Source organism: Lissotriton vulgaris, chromosome 7 (assembly GCF_964263255.1).
Source record: "Lissotriton vulgaris chromosome 7, aLisVul1.2, whole genome shotgun sequence".
Lineage (NCBI taxonomy): Eukaryota > Metazoa > Chordata > Amphibia > Caudata > Salamandridae > Lissotriton > Lissotriton vulgaris.
In genome coordinates this window covers 779,437,859-779,463,534 of record NC_141695.1, presented here as the reverse complement: position 1 = coordinate 779,463,534, position 25,676 = coordinate 779,437,859, and the positions used below count along the sequence as shown (strand labels likewise).

General features: G+C 46.4%; 1 protein-coding gene across 4 annotated transcripts in view; it reads right to left on the bottom strand.

Moving 5' to 3' along the window:
• Nucleotides 1-2,334: 2,334 nt before the first annotated feature.
• Nucleotides 2,335-25,676, bottom strand: part of TEPSIN (TEPSIN adaptor related protein complex 4 accessory protein) — a 196,827-nt gene continuing 173,485 nt past the window's right edge. For all 4 annotated transcript variants that reach the window (XM_086931019.1, XM_086931017.1, XM_086931018.1 and 1 more), the window contains one exon: nt 2,335-4,358. In XM_086931019.1, the coding sequence (XP_086787145.1) occupies nt 3,702-4,358 (657 nt within the window). In that variant the 3' untranslated portion in view covers nt 2,335-3,701. The remainder of the gene's footprint in view (nt 4,359-25,676) is intronic.

Below are 25,676 nucleotides of genomic sequence, written 5' to 3'. Positions count from 1 at the left end.
GACACTAATGCCCATTCCATTCTGATCACCGCTGCTAGCTCCAAGAGTCTTGGTGCTGTTCTGAAGCAGGTGAAGGATGGAAGGGAAATTACTATCATGTTCCTCTCAAGGGCACAAGTGGGTCCTGAATTCCAATACTCCTTCCTAGAGAAAGAAACTTTATGCATCTTATGGGCAATCAAGAAACTCAAAACTTTTCTTTGAGGAAGTTAATTTGTTGTACAATCCGATCATAAACCGTTGAAAGACTTATTCACAAAGAAGAGTCTGGATGCTGTATCCTCAAGGATCGCCAGATGGATAGTCGCTCTCCAGGACTATGATTTTGTAGTCAAATACATACCTGGAGCTCAGAACAAGGTCTCGGATTGCCTTTCCCGCCTTGTCCTGAACAATTCTAATCCTGCTCCAGACACCTTAAGGGACTTGTAGGAGGATGACTATTATAAAGTGTGTGAGGTTATGACAAGTGTCTTGAGTGAAGGTGAGTGGAAGTCATCCATGGAAACTGACCCCACAATTCTTGAAGTCTGCAAGTTGATGACTGAAGGGTGAGGGGGCCTAAAAAGCCTGAGTGAAGAGACACACAAGTTTTCGAATGTGCATCATGAGTTATCCGTCTTCTCTGGGCTTTTTGGAGGGGTACGAAACTTGTTCCTCCTCTCTCTGTCAGGCAAAGAATTGTCCATCAAGCCCATCAGGGTCATCAGGGCATCTCCAAAATCAAAGAGGATCCAATTGTACTTCTGGAGACCTTGCATCGATCTCTTTGTTGAGCACATGGTGCGGGATTGCAGTGAATGTAATACGTGCGACAAGGCCTATACGCCAGGGTTCAACCCATGTTCGTGCGGGAGACCCCTGACCGTTGTTGGCAAGAGGTGGCTTTGGATCTCCTGGGTCCCATTGCTAGTAGCTCTGGCCAAGCCTATGTCCTGGTTTTTATAAACATGTTCTTTATATGGCCAGAGGTCAAGATCACACACAACATTGAGACCAAGGACGTCATCAAGTTCCTTGACAAAGTTCTCTCATGAGAAGGACTCCCAGACACTGTTTCCTGACTGACAACGGGGTACAACTGGTCTCTAGAGAAATAGAGGAGTACTTAACTAACAAGGGTATCAGACACAAGAGTTGTGCCCTCTACCAACGGAATGGTCCAGAGGTTTAACGGTGTCCTAAAATAATCCATCCAAATGGCCAAGGTCCAAAATAAAGACTGGAAAACAGCAGTTGTGAAACGTGTGACGATTTACCGTCTCACGGCTCACTCAACCACAAGTAAGGTTCCCTGTGAGCTGTTTCGAGGGCGGATTCCCAATACCCACATGTTCCAAGCGTGGATGAGAGACAAAAAAAGAGTGTGTGGGCTTGCATGCTGGTGGTTCTGGTGTGGTTCTTTCTGGTCATGATTCTAACGTAGCGTCCTGGCTAGAAGGTCTAAACTTAAAGGCTGCCAAAAGAAAGGAGTACTTTGATGCCAGGCACGCTGTCACTCACAATCAAGTCCGTGTGGGTGACAGGGTAAGGGTACGCCTTCCCCAGAGATCAAATGGGATCTCAAAGTTCTCCTCACCTTTTGTTGTGAAAAGACTCTTTCAAAATGCAGTGAAGTTGAATGATGGACGCACCCGGAACTTAAATAGGATTGCTCCCATCTGCACCAAGGTCCAAGCAGAATAGGTTGTTCCAGAAGCAAATTCTGAGAGGTTGCCTGCATTGCGAAGGAGTATTCGCGCTGGGAAGATTCCAGCTGAATTGAACGATTTTGTTCTGCATTAACGTTTTCTCTACCCTCGAGTTCTTGCATTTATCCCCTCCTTGCCCATCCCACTGTGTATCTCTTTTCTGTTTTCTTGTGAAAAGAGGGAAGTTGTGTAATGACCTGCTTGTCATGTGTCATCTAATTTTGTTCCATGCTTTTCAGTAAGTCTAGAGTTCCTCAGTCTAGAACCTTTGTTCAGTTTGAGTTGCTCTAAAACACTGGGAAATCAGTCGCTGCTGGCGCTGTGTGGTTGGGACGTTTTACCTCCGGATACTTGCTGTTACTGATAAAATAATTTCCTTCTACCTCAACCAGTGTGATACGGCTGAACTTCATTACACTCTCCTAGTAGAAAGTGACAGTACTGCCCAGTTAAAAGTACAGCAGCACTACTAATGTATATAGTCCTCTCCCATTAAGGGCATGCTTGTGGATTCACAGACTTCCCAGGAGTGCAAATAAATCTGTAATAAAGACACATCAGACGCCATGGTTAACACTAGTTCCTGTGTACCAGAGATGTGAAGGGAGGGACACGTTAAAATTAAACAGTTTGGTCGAAAAACTGTTTTGTAAATAATTGATCAATTATTTTTTTTATTAAAAGACTGCTTTCAAGCCAACTTCAGCCCAACATGTGGACTTTACCCCAATGAAGGATCAATACAGCATATTAATATAAATAATAATTTAGAGAATACTGACTGTTTATGTAGTGTGCGTGACAAACCAAACTGCTATTGGCACTTAAAAGTGGTATGACCAAACTATGAATTGATACATCGCTTGTAGGTACAAAACAGGATCAACTCAGTCACACTTGACATTTGCAGCTGCAGGTTACCAACACAAACACCCACACCCAGACACCGACACAGCTCTGCTGCATGTACTTAACTCATCAAGCTATTTTGCAGCTTACATTTTAGAAGCTTTGCAGCGTGAGCAAGTCGTGACATATCCAGACCAGTCTGGGCTTTTGACCCCTAGATGCGAGTAGAAAGAAGGAACTTCTTTGAAGGAAGTGATTCTATTCTCGAACTGGACTGTGCTTTCATAAAAGGCCTTAGGCAGGGTCAGAATCATGGCAAGCATATGTCTAATACACGTTTAACACCTTCATAGCTGTTTGCCCTATAGAGACATTGCCTACTGGGGAATCTTCTGAATTATCGATCAACGATTTTGCATGTATATGATGTGTGAAATGACCTCAAATAAGTCACATAAGAGAAAGGTGCATTTCTAACAGAAGGGCCCTTTCAGTACCAATAGCAGGGTGCCTCCATATGATATACATGGCGTATGCCGCCATCAAACACAGAATGTGAGGGTGGAAGCAGGAGGCAGACTCCCAGGTATCCGTCAAGAAGTAATGCTTTTGATTTTTTTTGTCCTTATCATTACTCCTTGCCTTGTTTTAACCATTACTCGCTCCCTCAGTACAGTACAGTACTGTGCATAAAACTGGCTGGAAATCCCCTTAACTGGAGCTCTGTTGGGACAGAATATAAAACAACTGACTCATAAAGTAATGCACATCGCGACCTCTTCGGGTGCAGTGTATCCACCTCACTGACCGCCGCCTCTTTCCCATACCCAGAACTCCTTCAGGCATCTTCATGAAGGTTGGTAACACAAATCGGTCCAGTGGCTCTGAACATGCTAGGCATAGGTGTAGCTGCCGCCGTCAAAGAATCAAAGCAGCGATTTTACATAAACATCATTCCAGGGCAGGCAAAGGATTAAACAAGGACAAAACAAATCAACAAGTAGGTATGTATACTCCCTTGAGCAATATAAAGAAGTTTTGGGAGCAAAATGTCTAAACCTGTTATATCTTGCAAGGTTGCATTTGCAGAGAGGCTTTGCTCGTTTTGGCCAGTTCAAGGAAAAGCTCAGTACTTTCAAATGGACATTTAGCAGCATCCAGCTAAATATTTAAAAAGGAGAATGCAGAAGGCCCTTTTGGCTCTAAGATGCTGTTGTTAGGTGGGTCTGTTGCAGTTTGCACTGGTGTGGGTGTTGTAGATGTGGCCTCTGTGGTATTACATGTAGACATTGTGTCATGAAAGATGGTGGATGATGAAGGAATGATGTCCATGCCGGCAAAAAGAGATGTCTGAGAAGCTGGTGCAGAACTGAGGCTCGACATAGACATTGTTTCTGATTCCATGTCACCTTTAGGTTGAACCTTTGAACACATCATCCCTTGGTTTGCTGGTTCCTCGGCTTGCACCAGAGAGGACTGCAGCTCTGTATCTGTGGGAGGCCTCAGATGTGCCGGATTAGGCTGCTTCGTTTCAGTACCTTCAAATGGTCCATGTCCAATCTCTTCTTCTGTGCATCGGTCCCCTATGTACGAAAGGACTTGAGAAGGGAAAGGAGTGCACTGGGGCATTTGAAATTGTTCTGATGACCCTGACGAGACGTGAGACATGCCAAAGGGTGAAAGGACAGTCTCTGTTTTAGGGAAAGGCGTGGAGTCAGCCAGCAAGTCTGTTCCATGTTGCAGAGGGCTTACATGCTCTAGACACAGATTGTTTGCAGGAGCCTTACTCCTGCTTAGAGCTTCAAACTGCCTTAACATCTGATAAAAAACATAATAGAGAAGTGAATTAGAAAAGGAGAGGTACAACAACTTCACAAAAGACAGTCAGCGATCAGGATTATCAGACACAAGAAGAGTAGAGAATGCCACTGTTACTTAAGATGAGCATGAACACTGGAGAGAGGCAGAGTTACAGGACAAGGAGGTTGGGTCATAATTATTAGAGAAGCTGAGCACCAAAAGAAAAGAAAACCACTTCCATATATTGGGCAGTCAGATGAACAACTTACTTACCTTCGGTAACTCTCTTGCTGGTCGATGCTCTAGCTAACTGAAGATTCCTCACCTTTTGAATTTTCCCCAAGCGCCACACTGGATCCGGAAGTGTGCGCCGATGTCGGCTTCTTACTTAACTCTTTCTGTGCTCTCGGATGTGGAGCACAAAACAATGGAAGGTACAACGGTGCAGATCTCTAATTTGGGACCTTTTTTAGATGGTAAAAACAGACCACTCCGCAGAACAGGGAGATGGCAGGGCAGTGAGGAATCTTTTTAGATACAGTACCCATCAGAAAGAGCATCACTGAAGGTAAGTAACTTGATCTTCTGATGGATAATACTAACTGCTGATTCCTCATCTTTAGAACAGATCCCAAAGCTGTACCTTCATCAAAAGTGGAGGGTCGTAGAGGGAGCTCAGATCAAAAAATCCTGCAGGACCGAGTAGACGAAATGCCCTTCCAGGCAAACCTGGCTGTCAAGGAAGAAGTGCTTTATGAACGTGAGTACGGACGCCCGAGGTGTGGCTTGGCAGATGTGAAGAACAGGCACTCTGCGTGCCCATGCATGACTGAGCCCTGGTGGAATGAGTCCTCAGTCCTCTCAGAGGATACTTCTTGGCCAATGCTTACCAGATTTAAAAAAAAAAATGTGAAACTCTTTTTACTGCATTTTTCAAGAAATTTTACAACCAAGCAGTGATTGAGAAGCAGGTGGCCCGCAAGTTGCCAAGCCATCAACATTGTTTTGACAAATAGGACATTTTTCCTGCCATTCTACATAACATGAAAACCATACAAAAATTAAAAGGGAACCAAATATCCCTATTTCCTGGTCCTGTCGACAGGTATATAATTTCCAAAAGTAGGAATTCCTGTATCAACTATTATCTATGGAGTGGACTTGCAAAAAGTTTCTAAGAGGTTGCCAAATATCACATGGACGTGAAGTGGTGGGCAAAAGTGTGGCATATATATCACTCATAGTATCACAGTAAGTGTAATTAAACCGGTCGCTTGGCGATCAATAAGGCATTAGCAGAGAATTGTCTAATGCTTCTGTTGAGTGGTTTGACATATCCCAAAAGGTCCGTCATCGGTTTAGGAGGTGTAGTGTATTCCACCAAGGCAGACAGGTATCTAAAAATATCCTCCCAATATGAGTTTACAGGAGTGCACTACCAAGCCAGATGCGAAAAATCCGCCTCAGGAGCGCTACACCTAGTGCAAGCGTTTGACACAGCTGGGTTTATTTTGGATAATAATTTGGGAGTAATGTAAACCCTAAGAAGATATTTAAAAGTAACAATTTATGTTGGTAATTACTAGAGACGTATCGCACCGGAGAACAACAGTAACGCCATATATCGATGGTGATATCCAAAATCTTGCTCCCAGAATGTGCATGCTTTATGCCCACAGGTGGGCGAAAGGAGAGAGATAAATGGTAAATGGGTGAAACTAGGTGAGCGCCATCCGGCGAGGTTAAGACAAGTATAAGTGGTGGGAAGCCATATGGTTCAGACAACGTGTCTGGTAACGTCTTTAAGAAAAGAGCTACGAATTCTGTGGAGTAAGAAATTGTCCATGTGCGTAGCAGTAGTACAAAAGGGGGTGGTGATGGACGGAGCATCTGAATCAATCAAACACTCACACCCAGTCAAAAGATCTGGGTTTAATCCATCACCGTTCTTTAGCCCACTCTGCCACCCCAGTTCAGACATGGCTATATGCAAATCAGTCTGACCTTGTGCCTCATGGGAACAGTCCAGCCCGAACTGCCAAGCCATGTCTTCCCTGAACCGGAAACAAGCTTCCAAGGACCGGTTTCTGGCATTCCAGCCGTCTTCAGCCCGGCTTGCTTGAATCCAGTGGCAAAGTGAGCAAGGGACTCACGTCTGAGCATACCCTGCCACACTTATGGTGGCCAAAAGTGGTACAAAAGGGGGTGGCGATGGACGGAGCATCTGAATCAAACACTCACACCCAGTCAAAAGATCTGGGTTTAATCCATCACCGTTCTTTAGCCCGCTCTGCCACCCCAGTTCAGACATGGCTATATGCAAATCAGTCTGACCCTGTGCCTCATGGGAACAGTCCAGCCCGAACTGCCAAGCCATGTCTTCCCTGGACCGGAAACAAGCTTCCAAGTACCGGTTTCTGGCATTCCAGCCGTCTTCAGCCCGGCTTGCTTGAATCCAGTGGCAAAGTGAGCAAGGGACTCACACCCAGTCAAAGGATCTGGGTTTAATCCATCACCGTTCTTTAGCCCACTCTGCCACCCCAGTTGAGACATGGCTATATGCAAATCAGTGAGCAAGGGACTCACGTCTGAGCATACCCTGCCACACAAAGAACGGTGATGGATCAAACACAGATCTTTTGACTCGGTGTGAGTGTTTGATTCAGATGTTCCGTCCATCGCCACCCCCTTTTGTACCACTTTTGGCCACCATAAGTGTGGCAGGGTATGCTCAGACGTGAGTCCCTTGCTCACTTTGCCACTGGATTCAAGCAAGCCGGGCTGAAGACGGCTGGAATGCCAGAAACCGGTCCAAGGAATGCAGAACTCTCTCTGCTGGTGTAGACGGAGCAGGAAAGAATGAAGGCAAGACTATAGGTTCATTCAGATGGAACGTGGTAGGCACTTTGAGTATGAACGAAGGATTGGTGCGTAGCACCTCTTTATCCTGCTGGAACTGAAGGTAAGGTTCAGTTGCTGCAAAAGCTTGAATTTCGCGAATGCGTCTGGCAGACGTGATGGCTAAGAGAAAAGCCAGCTTCCAAGAGAGAACTTTTATGTCACACTTGTGAATTGGCTCAAATGGTACTCTCATGAGATGGGACAACACAATGTTCAATTGCGAGAGCACCGGAGCAGGCGGAACTGGTGGGTAGGCTCTGAAAAGACCTTTCAGAAATTCCTTTACCAATCTGCAAAACCATAGGGGCTTGACAGTCTCCTATACCTTGAGATCGTGGCTAAACGAACCTTTACTGAATATTGAGAAAGACCAGCTTTTGCCAGCCACAACAGATATGGCAAAACTTCCTCTGGAGAATAAGAGAGCGAATGGCAGGAGTGCTTTGTACACCAGGAGCAGAATGTTTTCCATTTGGCTGAATAATACTTGACGGTGGAAGGAGCACGGGCCTTGTTAAGAATGGAACGGCACTCCTCAGAAATGCTTAAGTCACCAAACTCAGTGTGGTGAGGATCCAGGCCGACAAGCGAAGAGATTGGAATCACTTTGCTTTGGTTCTTTAAGAGTAGATGTTCTGAAGGCTGAAGACGTATTGAAGAAGTCTCTGATAGGTGAAACAGCTCTGTGAACCAGTATTGCCTTGCCCATGCGGGCCAATGAGAATGATGCAGCAAGGGTCTTGTTTCATCTTCTGTAGGACTATAGGTATTAATGGGAACGGAGGGAACACATAAGCAATCGTCCCTTCCCACAAGAAATGGAACGCGTTTCCCAGAGAACCTGGCTAAGGGAATCTGCTTTCGCAGAATTTGCAAACAGATCCAGGGTTGGCGATCCCCAACACTGAAATCTTAACAAATTCTCAATATGCTGCACAAGACTTGAGAGAGCCGGAGATCTTGTCCCTCCTTGTTTCTGAAGGTAAAACATGGTGATTGTATTGTGAAGTAGTGTGGCTCACTGGTTAGAGGCGGCAGACCCGAGAGCAGAGGACGGCCCGGGACCAGGGTTCGATTCCCGGCGCGGCAGGTTTCTGGACCAGGGTCAGCGGACTCGATAATTCTCTTGCCTCGGTGCCCACTCTGATCAGCGATCACACTTGGCAACTCTGGGCATTAGCTTGCCTCATCTTCACTAACGGCCCCACCAGACCGCCGGGGATGCCTGGTCTCACCCTGGAGATACCCATTAAGGGACCATCTCTCAGGGAAGCCAGGAAGGGTTTCGCAGCGGTCGAAGCGCCTTGGGACCCTACGGGTAAGTAGTGCGCTATATAAATGCCAATACATTTACATTTACATTGTCCGTGCAGACAAGGATCAACAAACCTTTTATTCTTGGTAGGATGGAACGTAGCCCTAGAAATACTGCCTTCAGCTCCAACAGGTTGATATGGCTTAGAGATCCCTGGTCCGACCACTTCCCCTGAACCTGAAATTCCTGGAGGTTAGCTCCCCATCCCTCCATGGAGGCATCCGTTGTCATAACCATCAAAGGCTTTGGCGAAAGGAAGGATAGGCCTTGTGAGATATTGCTTCTTTCTGGCCATCAAGACATCACCCTGATCATCTTAAGCGTGATTGATATGATGTCCTCGAATGAGCCTCGAGCTTGCATCCATTGGTGTCGAGCTTTTCCTGAAGAGGCCTCATTCGCAATCGACAGTGAGGAATCAGCAGAATGAAAGATGACATCATCCCCAAGATTGATTTGTACATCCTCACAGAAACATACTTTTTTAAAGAAAGGGACTCAAACATCTTTAGAAGAGGAGAAATTCTTTCCTCTGTGGGAAAAGCCATTGAGAGGTCGGTGTCCAACTTCACTCCCAGAAACACCAAAGATTTGGAAGGAAGGAGTGAAGACTTCTCTTCCTTGAGATTGAGACCCAGGGATCGAAAAAGGAGAAGGCAAGCGTTCGTGGACTTTCTTGCACCTTGAAATGTTGGAGCCTTGATCAACCAATTGTCCAGGTAGAGAAAAACCAAGTGACCGGATGGCTGGAGATAGGCTGCTACTGGCGCCAAGCATTTGATGAAAACCCTGGGTGCAGACTTTAGCCAGAAAGGTAGCACCTTCAACTGGTAGCGGCACCCTGCCACTTGGAACCTGAGGAAACAACGGTTCTTTGTATGAATAGGAATGTGAAAATACGCATCCAGAAGATCCAGAGACATCATATATTCCCCTGAAACCAAGAGAAGGAGAATCTCCTGGAGTGACAACATCCGAAATGGCTGACTTTTGATGAAGTTTTTCAACAACCCGAGGTCCATGACCTGCCTCCATTTTCCGGTTCTTTTCTTTATGAGAAAAAAGTGAGAGTAGAATCCCAAGTTGTGCTGAGTGAGTGGCACTATCTCGATTGCTTGCTTGTCGAGAAGGAGTTTTATCTCCCTTTTGAGAAGTGCCAGATGGTGATGAGCAGTCTTTCTTGGGGGAAAATCCAGAGGTTGTTGAAGAAATTCCAGGGTGTGACCGTGGTTGAAAACGTTTAACACCCATCTATCGGACAAAATGGAGTACCACTGAAGAAAAAATTATGGAGCAATCCTGAGCCGAATGTAGTGGGACTGGGGTGGCATATGGCTAATGAGTCTCATTGTCTTATGCCCGCGTCATGGGATTTTCCTCCCGATGCAGGACGTCTTTGAGCCGGGGCCCTGGAGTAAATCGGTGCAGGCATCCGCAGAAAGGACTGGGCGGATAATTGAGGTCGAAAACGTTGCTGGTAATAAGGTTGACAACGCTGCTGAGGCTGGGGCTGAGCTGGATATTGACCCCTTCCAGTTCCTCAAAAAGAAGAGAATCTTTTCTGTTGCAGATTAACTAAAGATTTCACCGTATCTGTGTCCGATTTGATAGCCCGAACAGGTTCTCCCCATCAAAAGGCATGTCCAGCACCTTAGCCTGAACTTCTGGGCGAAATGCTTTCACTTTCAGCCAACCTTGCCTGTGCATCACTGCAGCTCCTGCCCTCTGCCTAAAGGCGGTGGAAGCAATGTCCATAGTCACATCAATGGCTTCCGATGAGGCTCTCTCTCCCTCTGAAAGGATTTCCTTTGCCTCCTTCTCTTCAGGCAGAAATTCTAGAAAAGGTGCGATGTCTGACCAAATCTGCCTATCGCACCTCCCAAGGATGGCTCTGATGGCTGTTGCAGCAAGCGTGGAAACTCTTTTTCCGATATTGTCCAACCTACGCCCTTCCTTGTCTGGCGGTGTGGTACATGGGCAAGCAGGGCTCTTAGATCTTCTTTGAGCAGCCTTGATTATTACCGAATCAGGCTTTGGATGACGAATGAGGCATGCCGGACAGTCTTTCGGCGCCCGGTACTTTTTATCCAGTTTTGGAAAGACTGCTAGGTGGATTCTTCATTAACTTGATGCCTTCCTACCACAAGAAGTCGATAATAGAGATTGCCCTAACAGAAGGTTGTGTGGAAGCTTTGAAATCGTACAAGAAGCATTCCGCCTGCTTGACGGGCAAAGGAAGATCAAAGTGTTTCGACACTCTTTCAATTAGATCGTGGAAGCCACCGATATCAGCGGGGGGAGAGTCAGCCATTGGCAGCGTGGGAGAAGGCGGTGTATGTGCTACATAATCCATCCACTCATCATGGACATCAGTGTCCACTTGTATCTCTCCTTCTTCCAGTTGATGGTCACCACTGCCTGATGCACCAGTGGGGATCTGCAGAGAAGGTAGGGACTTCTGTTTCAGTGGTAGAAGTGGGGTTTCTTGAACTGGAGCCATGGCAGGTTCCTTTTGCAGCAAAACTGGTTTTTAGACCACATTGGCCTCAGGGAACCGTTTATAATTGTCATCCAACATCAGACGTAAGCCTGTGACCAATGACATTGGCACGTTAATGGAGGGTTCGTGTTGCCGGTCCTCCTCCTCCTGCTCATAGTATGGGTAATGCTCCTGGAAGGTATCCAGGTGTTGTGTACCAGAACATCTTTCCAAAAAGGAATAATCGCTTTCTAAGTACAACAAAGGGTCATCTGGTTGATCATCTTCATCTGAATCCTGGCACTTTACTCTCAGCTGAGAGGGGCTGTAAGCATGGCCAAACGGACCTTCATCCTCTGATTCCTGAAAATGCAGGAGGCGAGAAGGAGGCAGAGAAGATATTTTGAAAAAGTCCTGTAGAAGAGATTTAGAGACTGGAATGTTCATTTTCCTCATCGACGAGACTGCACGAGGGTGAGGAAGTATCCGTCGGCAGGGCGGAGACGATTGTCGACGGCACAGCACACAATTGGACCGTCGAAGGAGAAGCTCTCATTGACAACGAACTCCTCACTGAAACAGTCGACGACATCTCTACTTCCATCTTCATCGGCAAGACAGCCGTTGTTGTCTTAACTGTTGATGTTGTCAACGTCGCTGACTAAACCGTTGACTGGGACTTCCTTTTGAGGGTCATAGGCAGAGAAGGCCTCGTCGACGGGTCCGACGACAGGCGGATTTTTTGTGAGGGAGTATGAGGTGCAGAAGGAGGAGCAGAACCAGATCTTTTTTGTGCCTGAGATGAGCCAGGTTGCTCTTTTTTTGTTCTCCTTTTGCCTGAAGACTCCTTGCTCTGAGATCTTTGTTTCTTTGGACCTTTCGGACTAGAAGAAGGATCCTCTTCCTTCCTTTTCTTAGAGGCGGTATTAGGCCTCTCCTCACTCTCAGTCAGATTTCCTCCCATCTTCTCCTCTAAAGCAAAGTTAGAAGTCTTCCCTCACAATACTTGAGGGTTTTTGAGGAAAAAGTCCGGCAGTGCTTACAGTCTTTAGGTTTGTGATCAGGCTAAAGGTAGCACAAGCACTCTGTATGAGGGTCCTCTGAGAAAAGCCTGGACTTTCCAGAAGTCTTTCAGTTCCAAAACAGCCTATTTTTAGACTGACATTCTGCAGAAAATACAGAAATAAGGAGTACACTCACTTTCTAGCAGCACCTCAGCTGAAGAGGAGGATAAGGAAAAGGAACTGCTAGCTGTAAGTTGAAAAGTTCAATGTAGAAACACTGACTGAGCAGAGCTCAGGGAGACTCCCTAACACACGGCGTGCAGTAAGAAATCAGCGGTATGGTGGCCCTGTAGGGGATGGATACTCAGGGGTCTGCAATGTGATTGGCTGGAGTTTGGATGTTCTTTAATGAGGCTATCTGGTTACTAAATACTGTTGATCCTCAAGGGAGATTTCCCTTTTGGCTTTTATACTGCTATTTTACTGTTACAGTGGGACTCCCACCAGAATGACGGGGAAGATTCAAGCATATGAATCTATAAAAGAAACAATACTGGAGAACCTTGTCTACACTGTTGTCATGGTAATGTGTGAGTAAATCATCCACATTAAGGGGGGGTGGATTTGGCGGAGTTTGATTCTGCTGAATCACCCAGAATTACATCAAAAGTCTGCCAGATTCTGTGGAATTCCATGACGGGTGGAGTTGGCTTTGGTGCTATTTTCATGGCGCAAAATGCACCCTTGTGTCCAAAAACAGATCCAAAAATGCATTTTGCACTATGAAAATAACACAGCCAAGTACCACTCTGTTAGAATCGGCTGGTCTCTAGTTGGCAGAGGTATACCCTTCTAACAAATAGGGACCCACCTCCTCTAGTCAGGGCAAGGGGATCACAAACTCCGATAACCCCCGCTCACCCCCTTGGTAGCCTGGCAGAGCAGATAGGCTTATCTCAGAGGCAGTGTGTTAAGCATTTATGACCACATACAGTAATAAAGTGAATACACCACAAATGGACAACAAAGAAGGTATTATAAAAATAAGGATGTTTATATAAGGCTTAGCACAATACCAAATAACGAAAAAAATATACCATAATCTTAATAAAAACTCTTTGGAAGGAAAAATAATAGTTCAGGTAAAGTCTCTTCTTAGTAAACGGTTCTTTAGCAACATAAGTAAATCTTCTTCTTTAAAGCACAGTTCTTGGCAACAATGTAACCCCCACAGGAGTCAAACGACGTCGAGGAAAAGCTATCCCAAAGGTTCGGCGTCGACCGCGAGGAGTGCTACGTCGAGCCCGGAGTCGAAACAGACCCCACAAACACAGTACCTTTGAGAATGAAGAAACGATGATCCACGCGTCGAGATGTACTGGCGTCGAGTCTTCGACGTCGATCGGGCCTCGGAGTCGGAGCGATCTGCAGCGGCGTCGACAGGTGTCAGGCTGGAGCAGCGCTCAAAGTGGCGAAGCGGGATGCGTCGTCGTCGCGGATGTCGTTGTTGTAAGAGTGAGCAGCGCTCACGGCGTTGAGAAGGCTGCAGCTTCAATGCGATCAGCGGCAGCGTCGACACAGGGTCACTTGGAGCTGGAGCCGAACTCGCTACTCACTGGCGTCGCTACTGGCGTCGATCGGGCCCGGCGGCCGGCGTCGAAGGTGCGGGACACTGGAGCCGTTACTCACGATGTCGAGCTGGATTCAGCGGCGTCCATCGACGCCGAGATTGCTGATTTCTTTAGAATACTGGAAACACCACGCTCCAGTTCAAGTAGATGACAAAGTCCTTTAGCCCTGTGACTTCAGCAGGAGACTGTCACTCTTCCAGTCCTTGGAGATTTTCTTGGCAAAGCTTGAGAGTACACACTCAGTTCCTCTCTCCTTGTTCCTTGGCAAAAATAAAGAAGCAACTGCAGGATTCACCCCAGCAAACAGCACACTAGCAGAAGGGGTAGGCAAGTCCTTGGATCAGCAGGCTTCTTGTCCTTGGTGTAGGTTTCCTTGTCAGAAGTGATCTAAATTCTTGGTTCAGGGGTCCTTCTCTTATACCCCTTTTCTGCTTTGATCCCTTTGTCCATGCAGGGGAATTCCCCCCATCCTGGGTTTGTTGTGGGTGTTGCCAGGCCGAGGCACATGGCCTTTTCACTGTGCAGGGCAGGGTTCTCAGCCGCCCAGCAGGAGGTGGAGCCTGTATTGTCACTGGCAGGAGCAGGGCTATCAGTCGCCCGGCAGGAGGTGGAGCCAGTCTTGTGTCAGGCAGGGCAGGCTATCAGGAACTAAACGCAAATGTCTCATTCACCCCACACTGACTCATTCAGACCTCTGGAGCCACCCAGCTCCTGTCACACACACACCAAACCAGCAGAGACCGGTAAATAGTTAGACAAGTAACTAGTCACTTTCTAAAAGTGCTAGTTTCAAACTCAGAAACTAAAAACCATCCATCCTAAAGGATGTGTTATTAAATTCTGAGTTCAGGGATACTAAACTCGACTTTCCACCATGCTCGCTGAGTCTGTTAGGATTATATAGTGTAATAATTACAGCAGCCCAGTCTGGCCTAAGGAGAGCAGGTAGCCTTACAATAGTGAACAAGCATTTACAATGCAACGGTTTCGCCTTTGGAAAAGTTAAAGCCATTGGCTTTGTAAATGACAACATTTTTATTTATGTGTTGGCTTTGATATCCTAAATAAATGGCATTGTCATTTACAAAGCCAATAGCCTAATCTCTCGCAAATGCGACACCTATTGCATTTGCACCCACACACACACACAAAACTGGATCACAAGAAGGGAACAGAGGCACACACAAAACCGGGTCACAAGCAGGCAACAGAGGCACACACAAAATCGGGTCACAAGCAGACAACAGAGGCACACACAAAACCGGGTCGCAATCAGGCAACAGAGGCACACACAAAACCGAGGGGGCAGGGAAGCAGCTCTACTTGATAAGAATAAATCAGAGATCTGGCAACGATGGGCGTGATCATGGAGGGAATACCCAATCCACAAACAGGAGAGTAAGAAGCACTGCAACCAAATTTGCAAAGTAAGGAAAACATCATAACCCATAAAATAAATGACAGGCTGACATTGTTTATGTAACAGCAGTCTAAATGCAGAAGTGTTTAAGTAAAATGTTTTATTAGTTAATACACAGGCCACATTATAATATTATGATCGAGGCCAATAACTGGTGAGCAGTGCAAACCAGCCGGACAGCTGGGGTATTGGAAGTATGTGGTTAGTAGTGGGCTAGATTTCAATGTACTGAAACCATAAATATACACCAAATATTGAGTCCGGAAATGGAAAACCCTTGTTAACAAATAAAGTATTGTATGCCACTAAAGGCTTGTGCTTAGAATAATAAGTGCTGAGCATAAATGCTATGTTGACTCTTGCCTCCTTCAATGTACGTCATCATATACACACACTAGTACCACATACATCACCAAATACATAATTCACAGTCAGGAGCCACATACTCAATTACATACAAATAAACGCATACTTTAAAATGCACTTGACCAAGATGTACATCATTACATGCACAAGTCACGGCAGAACATTGCATAACCCATATAAAATATTGCCACAAATGTCATCACAAACACGTCACACTGGCACGTAACTACCACATGCATAAGTCACCACCATGACCATATCACAGACACACATCACCATAATAAGTAAAGAAAAGACATTGCACTGCAGTAACCCAAACAAAGTAAAATGCAGCATTTTATGGGTTTTCAAGAGGGAAGGGAGAGGAGACAGTGGGAAGGATAGGATAGAAAGGAAGAGCGAAGAGGCTAGGCAGGGAGACAGTGAAGGGGTAGGCAGTCGTAGTGTAAGGGACGGGAGCAGAAGAGAAATCTTCGAGCTTGGGTACGTTACGGCTGTACGTTTGTACGCCGAGGCCTTATTCTTTGTGAAGAGGGCTATTGCACAAGCAGGGAACGCAAAAGCACAGAGATTACAAAAAAAACAATTGTGCTCCGAAAGTCACCCCATCAACTAGTGCATTCTTTAAAACTCTTTTACACACTTTCAGTTGAAAATACAAACAGGCAGTACCCACATACGTGAATTGTAAATTGTTGCTACATGCGCCATAAATCTGTACTCGCCACTGCCCTGAGGAAAGGGCTCCACGTTGTCTGTGCTAGTCGAGGGCGGCGTGTCTGCCCTCGCAGCTGCCCAGGTCACCAGCCCGTCTGGGAGCAGTTCCAAACTCAGAGGGGAGGAAGGGATAGCGAAAGCACGCTGCCATGCACGCCGGGTCTTATCCGGGCACACGGACAGCGGGAGGGGGGACGGGTTCACGGACAGCGGGGGGGGGGGGGGGGGGGGGGGGGGTTCACGGACAGCGGGAGGGGGGCGGGCTCACGGACAGCGGGAGGGCGGGGCAGGGGTGGGGGGGTAGTGCATCCTTCTAGGGCGCGCAGCAGTTTCTCTTTTGTGCTGCACTTTGGCCTGGGGCAGGGCGGCCGTTGAGGTTGCGGGGGGCGGCAGGGTGAGCACTTCTTGAGGCATGAATTTAGGGTGTTCTGGCTGACTCTTGGCGCTGTTGGCTGGGTCTAGAACCGGGCGCGGGGGAGCTTCGGTCCCGTGATTAAGGGTGCGTGTCCTTGGGGTCGGGTGTTGTTTTGGGGAGGGGGGGTGTTTGGTGCGAGTTTTCGCACGCCATGGAGGGGGACTCACCTGGCTCCAGATGGTTGCTGGTGCGCTGGCGGGGTTCCTGGGAGGGGGGGCCTGCACTTCTTCCCGGAGCAGCGCGCACCTCGCCAGGTGGAGTGAGCTTATCTGTCCCGGAACCCGTTACTCCGGCTTGCGGGTTAGCCGATATGTAGGACATTCACCTAGGGACACGCAGCGGCAGTAGACGCCCCTTGTCCGGCTTTCGGTGAGCTTCGTGCACTTTACATGTTTCCTGGGGGAGGGGGGCTTTACTTCTTTGTGGAGCAGCGTGCACCTCGCCCTGTGCAGCGCGCTCTCCGGTGGGGCTTTACTGATGCCGCGCTTGTCCTCGGGGTTTGGGGCCCACGTTGGACAGGCGGGTGGCCGTTATCAATGTCTGGGCTCTCTTTCGGGCGAGTCTCTTGTGGGCGATGCGATTTTCGGGCACAGGCATAGTATCGGTCCTCGTGGCTTGGGCTCAGGGAGGAGTTTAATGGTCGCAACATTGCCGCCGTCACTTCGCTTGTCGCGCATGCTGTGCAAACAGAAACTTTCACAACACGGAGCAAAATTATAAACAAAATACAAACAGACAACATGAGACGGGATAGACGAGACAGGATACACGCACAAACACAGCAACGAGACACACAAAGGGGAGACGACATAAGACGGGATACACAAGACGAGTAAAAGACGAACGGGAAAGGCACGGACAGTGGGGGGGGGCGGGAAAGGCACGGACAGCGGGAGGGGGGGCGGGAATGGGCACACGGACAGCGGGAGGGGGGGGCGGGAATGGGCACACGGACAGTGGGAGGGGGGTGGCGGGAACGGCCACAATCAAAAGCACTCACCTGGACCTGGACTTAAACCCCGCCCACCGCCGCACTGACGTCCTAAAAGGGGCTGGATGAGAAAAAATCTCAGGAACGCCCACGAGTCGCCTCGCAGAATGACGGACGCCTCTGTTTTCCAATGGCTAGCCTCCATTTATGGAGCTAGCCAATGGAAAACAGACGCGGGACAAAGCCCACATACTGCAAAACAAAAGATTTCGCCTGCGCGAAACGCTGCTGCGCAGCTTTCGACAGGCGAAACCTAAAAACGAAAATGGCTGTAATTCACTATTAGGACATGCCACACACATCAGGGCTTGTCCTACCTTATGCTTACAATTCACCCTGCCCGTGGGCCTACCATAGAGGTGACTAACATGAAGTTAAGGGAAGGTTTTAGGGACTGGCAAGTAGGTGTACTTGCGCAGTCAGCATGGCAGTACCAGACTGCACGCAGGCTCTGCAATGGCAGACCTTAGACATATTTTACTAGGCCGCCTCTGTGGGTGGCACAACCAGTGCTGCAAGCCCACCAGCAGCATTTGTATTTACAAGCCCTGGCACTCCTGGTGCACTCTACTAGGGACTGACAGTAAACCAAATAAGCCAAACATGGAATCCAATTAATGTATCAATTTAACATAGGGAGCACTTGCACTCCGGCACTGATCAGCAGTGGCACAGTGCCCAAAGCAATATTCCAGCAAAACATCGTAAACAGAGGAGGCAAACAGAAAAAAAATGGAGGAGAGACTCATGCCAATGATGCCAGGTCTAACACACTCCCTTGCACCTGTGCTGCGAGCATGGACTGCAGCTGAGCGTTCACCTCTCTGGAGGGGTTAGCTGAAGGAAAGTCCATATGAGGGGAGTACTCGGCCATTATCAGCAAATACCACTTGGGTTGCAGTGCTCACAACTTTTAATTACTGCAGAGTATGCAAGGGTATTCAGGGAGTGTAATATGCAGTGGTTTCTAAATTTTAGAATCCGCTGCATAATTTTATTCTGCAGGTGGAGCAGTGTAATTTTAAATAATCAATAGTTCTGCATTGCAAGAGTAATGCAGAAATACCAAAATTCCTCCGATTCCACAAGCAGAATTGAAACCTCTGCCCAGGCCTAATGCCCATCATCATTGTCAGGTGGAGATAAACTCTGGTCAGAATTCAAACAAAATGATAATGGAGCTTCTAGGAAGGGCTCGGTGGTAGAGGAAGTGGTTTGTTTGGGTCAGAACATAAAGGTACTGGTTGCACTTGAATGGAGTTATAGCATTACATTGGGTGGGGTTGCAACAGATTTAGTGTGAGCTTGAACATGGGAGTTGGCAGTGTTCGGCCTTGAAGAAGGAACCGGTGCCGGTCTTGAAGCTGGAGAGGAAGTCGGCACTGAAGTCAGTGTGCAACTAGAGGAGGGCTTGAGAGGCTCAGATAGCGCCAAGGATAAAGACACACCCACGGTAACCCGCCTTGAGGCCCTTACGGATCTTTGGGGCATGAAAACATGTGAGAGGGTGCCACAAATATGCAACATGGCCTTCTTAAAGGTCTCTGCCTCCTGTGGCATGCCAATGGCCTTGAAAATTCATTGCAAAGTGGGACCAGTTGTAGAATCAGTGTGGATCAGGAGTCCGATGATTTCCACCTTGATGCCCTCCCAACTTCTCTTTAGATAGAGAGTGACAGAATGGAGTAGAATCCTGCTTTGACTTTCTATGCTTCTTCGATGTTGCCATCGACGAGATGCCAATCACTTATTTACATGCCACCTCAGTTGGAGCCAGCTATGTGCAAATCAGTCTTGACCCTGCTCCAATAGGAACAGTCCAGATTTACCAGATGGGGATTAAGACAGTCCCAAATGGCCTTGTACCCCGTTGTGCTGTAACTCTCCTAATATACCTACATCAAGTCGTAGTCACATTCAATATCTATATAGTTTGTGTGAAGGTAATTGGCGCTACTTTAGAAAAATATTTCTGACTTAGTAGGAAGGCTGTGCTTGATTTGGGCCCTCTTTTGCAAGGCATTAAAGTTTCTTGTATTTACATCTGATTCACTGTGTCATTATGTCTGTGGCTGTGTGTGTTTAACTAGTAGGACCGTGACCTATGGGTGACACTGAGATTTTTCAAGTGAAACATGAGATTGGGGAAGCCAATATCTATTTTCCTCATCTTTATAGCCGCCCAAACTCTCAAATGCATCATATTCTTTGTAAATTCATAATAGGATTACACCCACTCAATGCACACCCTTATGGCCTGTGCTCTTAAGAATAATGAAGGATTATGTGGATATGGGTTACTGAGGCATTGTACGAAGAAGGTTTATGTACTTTTAAATAGCTGATATTTTTTACTTGGAGACGGAAAATTTCAAAGTCTATTTTCTTAGATAGTAATATAAAATCTAGATTGGCGGCCTTTCACTTTTTAGGTCTCGCCTGGCGACGCAGTGCGAAAGCACTGTCGCAAGCGAGTTCTATTATTATTATTATTATTATCATCATCATCATGTTTCCTACATAGCGCCAGAATCGACCCCCGAAGGGGTATCTCCGCGCTTGCCTTGGGAACCCGTCCTGGCTTTTCCCTGTGAGATAGCCCCTACAGGGCATCCCCAAGGTGAAAGCCAGGCATCCCGCCGCGGGGGGGGGCCGTTGTGAAGATTAAGCAAGCTTAATGCCCAGAGTTGCAGAGTGTGAACCCAAGATTAGGTCAGGCACCGAAGCGAGAATTATCGAGTCCATGGACATTTGAGCTCAAGACCCTGCCGCGTCGGGAATTGAACACTGGTCCCGGGTCTGACCTCTGCTTCAGGGTCTGCCTGCTCTAACCAGTGAGCCATACTTCTCCGTCAGTATTGTTACTGACTTGCCTCGAAAGGGAGATGGGCACGCGCAGGGGCGATTGGAGGTTGTGAACGCGCTCGTGAACACGCACGTACAGCCAAGCGGTGTGCACATCTCCTGTCCCCCTCCCGTCCTCGCAAGCCTTATGCAATTTCACTTTTTTTTTAATGCGCTTTACACAAACCGGCTCTTGTGGGGACCATTACCGGCTCTGTGCTACTCTTCGGCTGGTCTCGCGTCTTCAGCCTGTCACTGCAGGAACAAGCAATGCTCCGTCTTGCTCACAGGAGCCCGCATGAAATCCTGCTTTGGCACAGCACTCTCTCAAGTACGGCGGCTTTTTAAGTCCGCACACGCCGCCACTGGGCACGAGCCGTAGGCCATGCGCCGCCAGGCTGACTCGACGTTAGAATGCGGGCGAAAAGTTCCATGTAAAGTGCATGCGCAGGCAGCCCTTGCATCAGGCTTACTCGGTTTAACCCATGTGTTGCTTTTGCTCCTGCCCCCATTGCCTGTTTTGCCTCTAGTTCGCAGTTGTTTTTGCATCCCCTCCTGTTTTGCATCAGCCTTTCCCCCACCCTGTCCTGTGTTGCTTCCGATTCGCCCGCACCATCCCCCGTGTGGTTTCCGCTCTGCTGCTGCCCCCACGTGCTGACTCACGCCCTCTAAGAACATCCACCATATGGCAATGCTCAGGAAGGACTAATCACCAAGAACTTCCAATGAGCGTTTCCATAGAAATGATAAGGGTAGACAGGTCTTTATCCACCCTTAATCACCAGGAATACAGGCAATGCACATCCACATTCTTGGGAAGTTTCATTTGGTGCAATGTTAAACCAATGGCTATCCAAAATGGATCCCACTCAGCAAACAGACTCTCACCAGAACACAGTGTCTTACTACCATCCACACCACAAATACACAGGCTCAACATGCACAAGGGATGTCAGTGCAATGGTCTGGGTGTTACATCAAACAGAACTTTACTTGTTTTGTCAGTCTCCGTGTTTCTCCTGCAGGTTATGCACACATCTGTGCAGTGAACTCTCACTGTTGAGCTACAGTTGCAACTTGGCACGCAGTCATATTGTGATAGCATTTTTATAGTGCTTACTACCCCTAATAAGGTACGAAAGTACATTATAATGATTCGCACGCTACTCTTGATCCCGAGATTAGCTGTTCATTTGATGGGTTTGTTTTTGGGATCAGTTTTATCTTCTCAAAAGACACCCTTCCATACATTTACCACAGTCTGTTTGTGATAGAATAAACAGACTTAGATGGGATTGTTAAAAGGGGGAGGGGAGAATAGCTCATATGAATGATTGCTGGGGTGAGTAGGTCGTGTAGAGGACGATTGATTGTAAGTAACCCCTTTCATAAGTAATGTTGAAAAAAGGGCCCCTTGAACTGTCTCTTCAGCCTGTTTTCTCGTAAATTGATTGTTATGGCCTAGTTCCTGGTTAGCAGCACCTACAAGTAGTATAACTGCAGAGCTGCACTTTACCCTTTTCCAAAATGTAATAAATACAGATCCTTCTAGGGAGTTGTTTCGATATTGTGAAGAATGTCCGAAGTAGACCTTCAGTGTCGGACTGTGGCAGAAAGCAGTCCCTGACACCAATATAAAAGAGGCAGTGATTAGCGACTCACATAGCAAAACAAGCATTTGCAATGCAATAGGTCTCGCATTTATGCAAGTTTAAGCTATTGGCATTGTAAATGACAGTGCCTATTAGTTTTGTTTTTTAAAACATAAATAAAAGGCATTGTCATTTACAATGCCAATACCTTAAACTCATGTGAATGCGAGACCTATTGCATTGCAAATGCTTGTTATTTAGAATGCAATTTATGGATTTAACATGTTTCCTGGACAGAATTTCAATGACCATAAACAATAGTGTATTGTAAGTAGTATTTAAAATATCTGCTACTGAATTATTTGCTATTTTTTCTTATCTGAGTTGTAGTTGGGTTTTATTACAAGTACTGTATACAATGATCTGTTGTTGTACTATGTGACATTGTATGTGATTGCATGTCGGGGTTCGTTTACTTTATTGTTTAAGACAATGTCTCAAATAAACAAATATTGAACTCCTTAAAATGAAATTTAGTTAGACCTTAGACAACGTTTCAAGTCTAACAGGTGGAGGAGAACAGTGATCTGATTCCTAGTCTGATTGTGACCAAGGGGTCTGTTTCTTTTCTTGTCCATGGGCTTGTTCTCACCATTAGGATTCAACGACACATATAAGTGCTAAGTAAATCCCAAGACACCTTAGACTTACTGAAAGCATCTTCGTTATTTTGGGGGTGCGGTTTGGTCTTCTATTGGTTGGCAGGAAACTATATAATTTTTTATCCTGGATTTCTAGCTGCTTCTGAATAGACCGGGTACTAGTTCTAGTTCTGTAAATATCAGCATCCTTCTGTAGGTTCTATATGGAAGTGCTTATATCGTAAGGTTCTCATGGATTGACTGGGGGAGGAAGCCTGCAGTTGTGCCAAATAATCTTTGCATGCCATGTATAGTTTAACAGTTTCTGAAGTTACGATGAATTCTAACTGGAGACTATCAGGATTTGCTGGCACTAGTTTCCTTTTGGATCTCATAAACTCAGGCCACTTTGGTGATCGTGCATACCATTGACTTTTCCTTATAAATAACTCGGGACAGGTGTAATAGCGAAGTATTTTAGAAGACAAAAATATGAGAAATCTGTTGAAACTACTAAATATCTGACATTTTAAGTGCTTTTAGTTATTGAGTGCAATCTCTCGGAATATCATCTTCTCCACTAGTCACAATATGTGCACACAGGCTCGGGTACTTGTTGAGTGTTTAGGTAACCTGAATACTTCATTTGGATATCCTCCCAGACCTGTAAAGGACATCCCACATTCTGTTGAAAAACTCTAGAACTTGTAACGTTTGTTTTTATCATCATGCATTCCCAGAGGGGCAAGCAGCTTGTTGTAGATTTAAATGATCACTCACAGAATAGTGTAGGTTGTCCTGCTTTGAGGTGATTTAGAATCCTAATGGAGTTAAATTAGTCAGGGCAGTCTACACCAGAGACATCCCCTCTGCCTTACTTATTTATTTATTTATTTTCATTTCAAAGGTTTTATATAGCGCTGCTGGACCCAAGAGTATCAGAGTGCTTTACATGGAAGGTGGACAAAGTGAGATAAAATTATAATTGTGCGAAAAGCAAAAAAAAAAACATCTACATAATGATATTACAATCGGCAGATCAAAGGGGGCTAAAAGGGGATAAAAAGATATAAAATTAAGGGGAAAATGAGAATTGAAAGTTAGGAGAGTGAAGGGGGTGTGGAGAGGGGGAGTGAGAGTATGAAGGGATTGAGAGGGGGGAGAGGAGTGGAGATGGGTCAAAAGAGTATTGAAAGTTAGGCAAGAGAGGGTGGTGTGGAGGGGGGTGAGAATATGAAGGGATTGAGAGGGGTGGGGAGAGGAGTGGATAAGCGAGGAGAAAAGAGTGAACATGATCAGGGTCAGTAACATTAGATACCCCAATATTTGTTGAGAAGAAGTACTTTGAGTTCTTTTTTGAAGAGAGAGTAAGAGGGGTTGCAGCGAGAGTTCCAAATTGTAGGAGCGTTACCAGAGAATGCACGGGATTGTGTCTTTTGACACTTGAGTCTTGGAGGGATAAGGACAAGGGAGTTTGTGCTCCTCAGAGACCTGGAGCATCCTGCTTTGTATAATTTGGTTGCAAGGTAAGAAGGGGTGTTTTAGTGAAGAGCTTTGTGAGTGATGCAGGCGATCTTGTAGGTGGATCTTCCTTCTATTGGGAGCCAATTGAGATTTTTGAGGACGGGGAAGATGTGGTCAAATTTTTTACAGTCAGAGATAAGTCTCGCAGCTAGATTGAGGACAGATTTAATCGGAGCAAGATGGATTTTAGGGGTGCCGGCCAAAGTGGCGTTACCATAGTCAATCCTGGAAAGGACAAGCGATTGGACAACAAGCTTGAAATCGTCCGCTGGAATAAATGGTTTAATTTTCTTGAGATGGAGAAGGGTGAAAAGAGCACTTTTTGCTGCATTTTTAATGTGTGGTATGATATTTAGGTTCTGGTCGATACTGATGCCTAGGGATTTAATGGAATTAGAGGTGGAGAGTGAACAGTTAAGAGCTTTGATGTCATCGATCCAGAGTTGGATGGGAAGTGAATTGATTTTGGGGGAGAACAGGATGATTTCATTTTTTTCGGGTTCAGTTTGAGATGGTTCTGATGGAAGCAGGTTTGAACTCTAGACAAGGTATCATTGAGATGAAGAATGTCTTTGTGGGATTTTATCATGTAGTATAATTGGGTGTCATCAGCATAGAGGTGGTAACTGATATTAGCTTGTTTGAGGATGAGAGTGAGTGGTTCCATGAACAGATTGCATGGGGTTGGGGAGAGGATGGATCCTTGAGGGACGTCGAGTGAGACAGGTTGAGGTTTAGAGAAGAAGTAGCTGAGCTTGATTTGCTGTGATCTATTTTGAAGGAATGAGGAGAACCATTTGAATAATCCTTCCAAGCCAAACCGATCTTTTAGAGTATTGAGAAGGGTGGGGTAGTGTACAGTATCAAATGCAGCTGAAAGGTCGAGGAGGATTAGTAATGAGGATTCCCCTTTGTCTAGTGAGCGATGAATGTCATCAGTAATGTTAAGCATAGCAGTTTCTGTACTGCATCCCTTTCTAAAGCCTGATTGGAAAACATCGAGGAGATTGAAGGAGACAATGTGTTTTTCTAATTGCAATAGGACATATTTTTCAATGGCTTTAGAGAGGAATAGAAGGTTAGAGATAGGGCGAAAGTTGTTAAGGTCATTAGGGTCGGCAGTGGGGTTTTTAAGAATGGGTGAGATTTGACCAAGTTGAAGGGAGGCTGGGACGCAGCCAGTGGAAAGAGAGGAGTTGATGATATAGGTCCCCATAGGGGCAATGATAGGTTTAAGTTCTTGAACCAAATGGGCGGGAAGAGGATCTTTGGAGTGCGAGGAAGGTTTCAGTTTGGCAATGATTTTAGTGATCATAGATTCTGATACTGGACTAAAGTCACTCCAAGCGGCATTGTTTTTAGCTGGGGGGCTTTTTTCCGGAACGTGGTGTAGTTGGGAGAGAGCAGGATCGAGAGGTGTGGAAACAGTGAATGAAGGTGAGTTAGGGGTGCTGGGGAGGGTGTGTTGGATGGGGGGAGGTTGGAGTAAGAGTGAA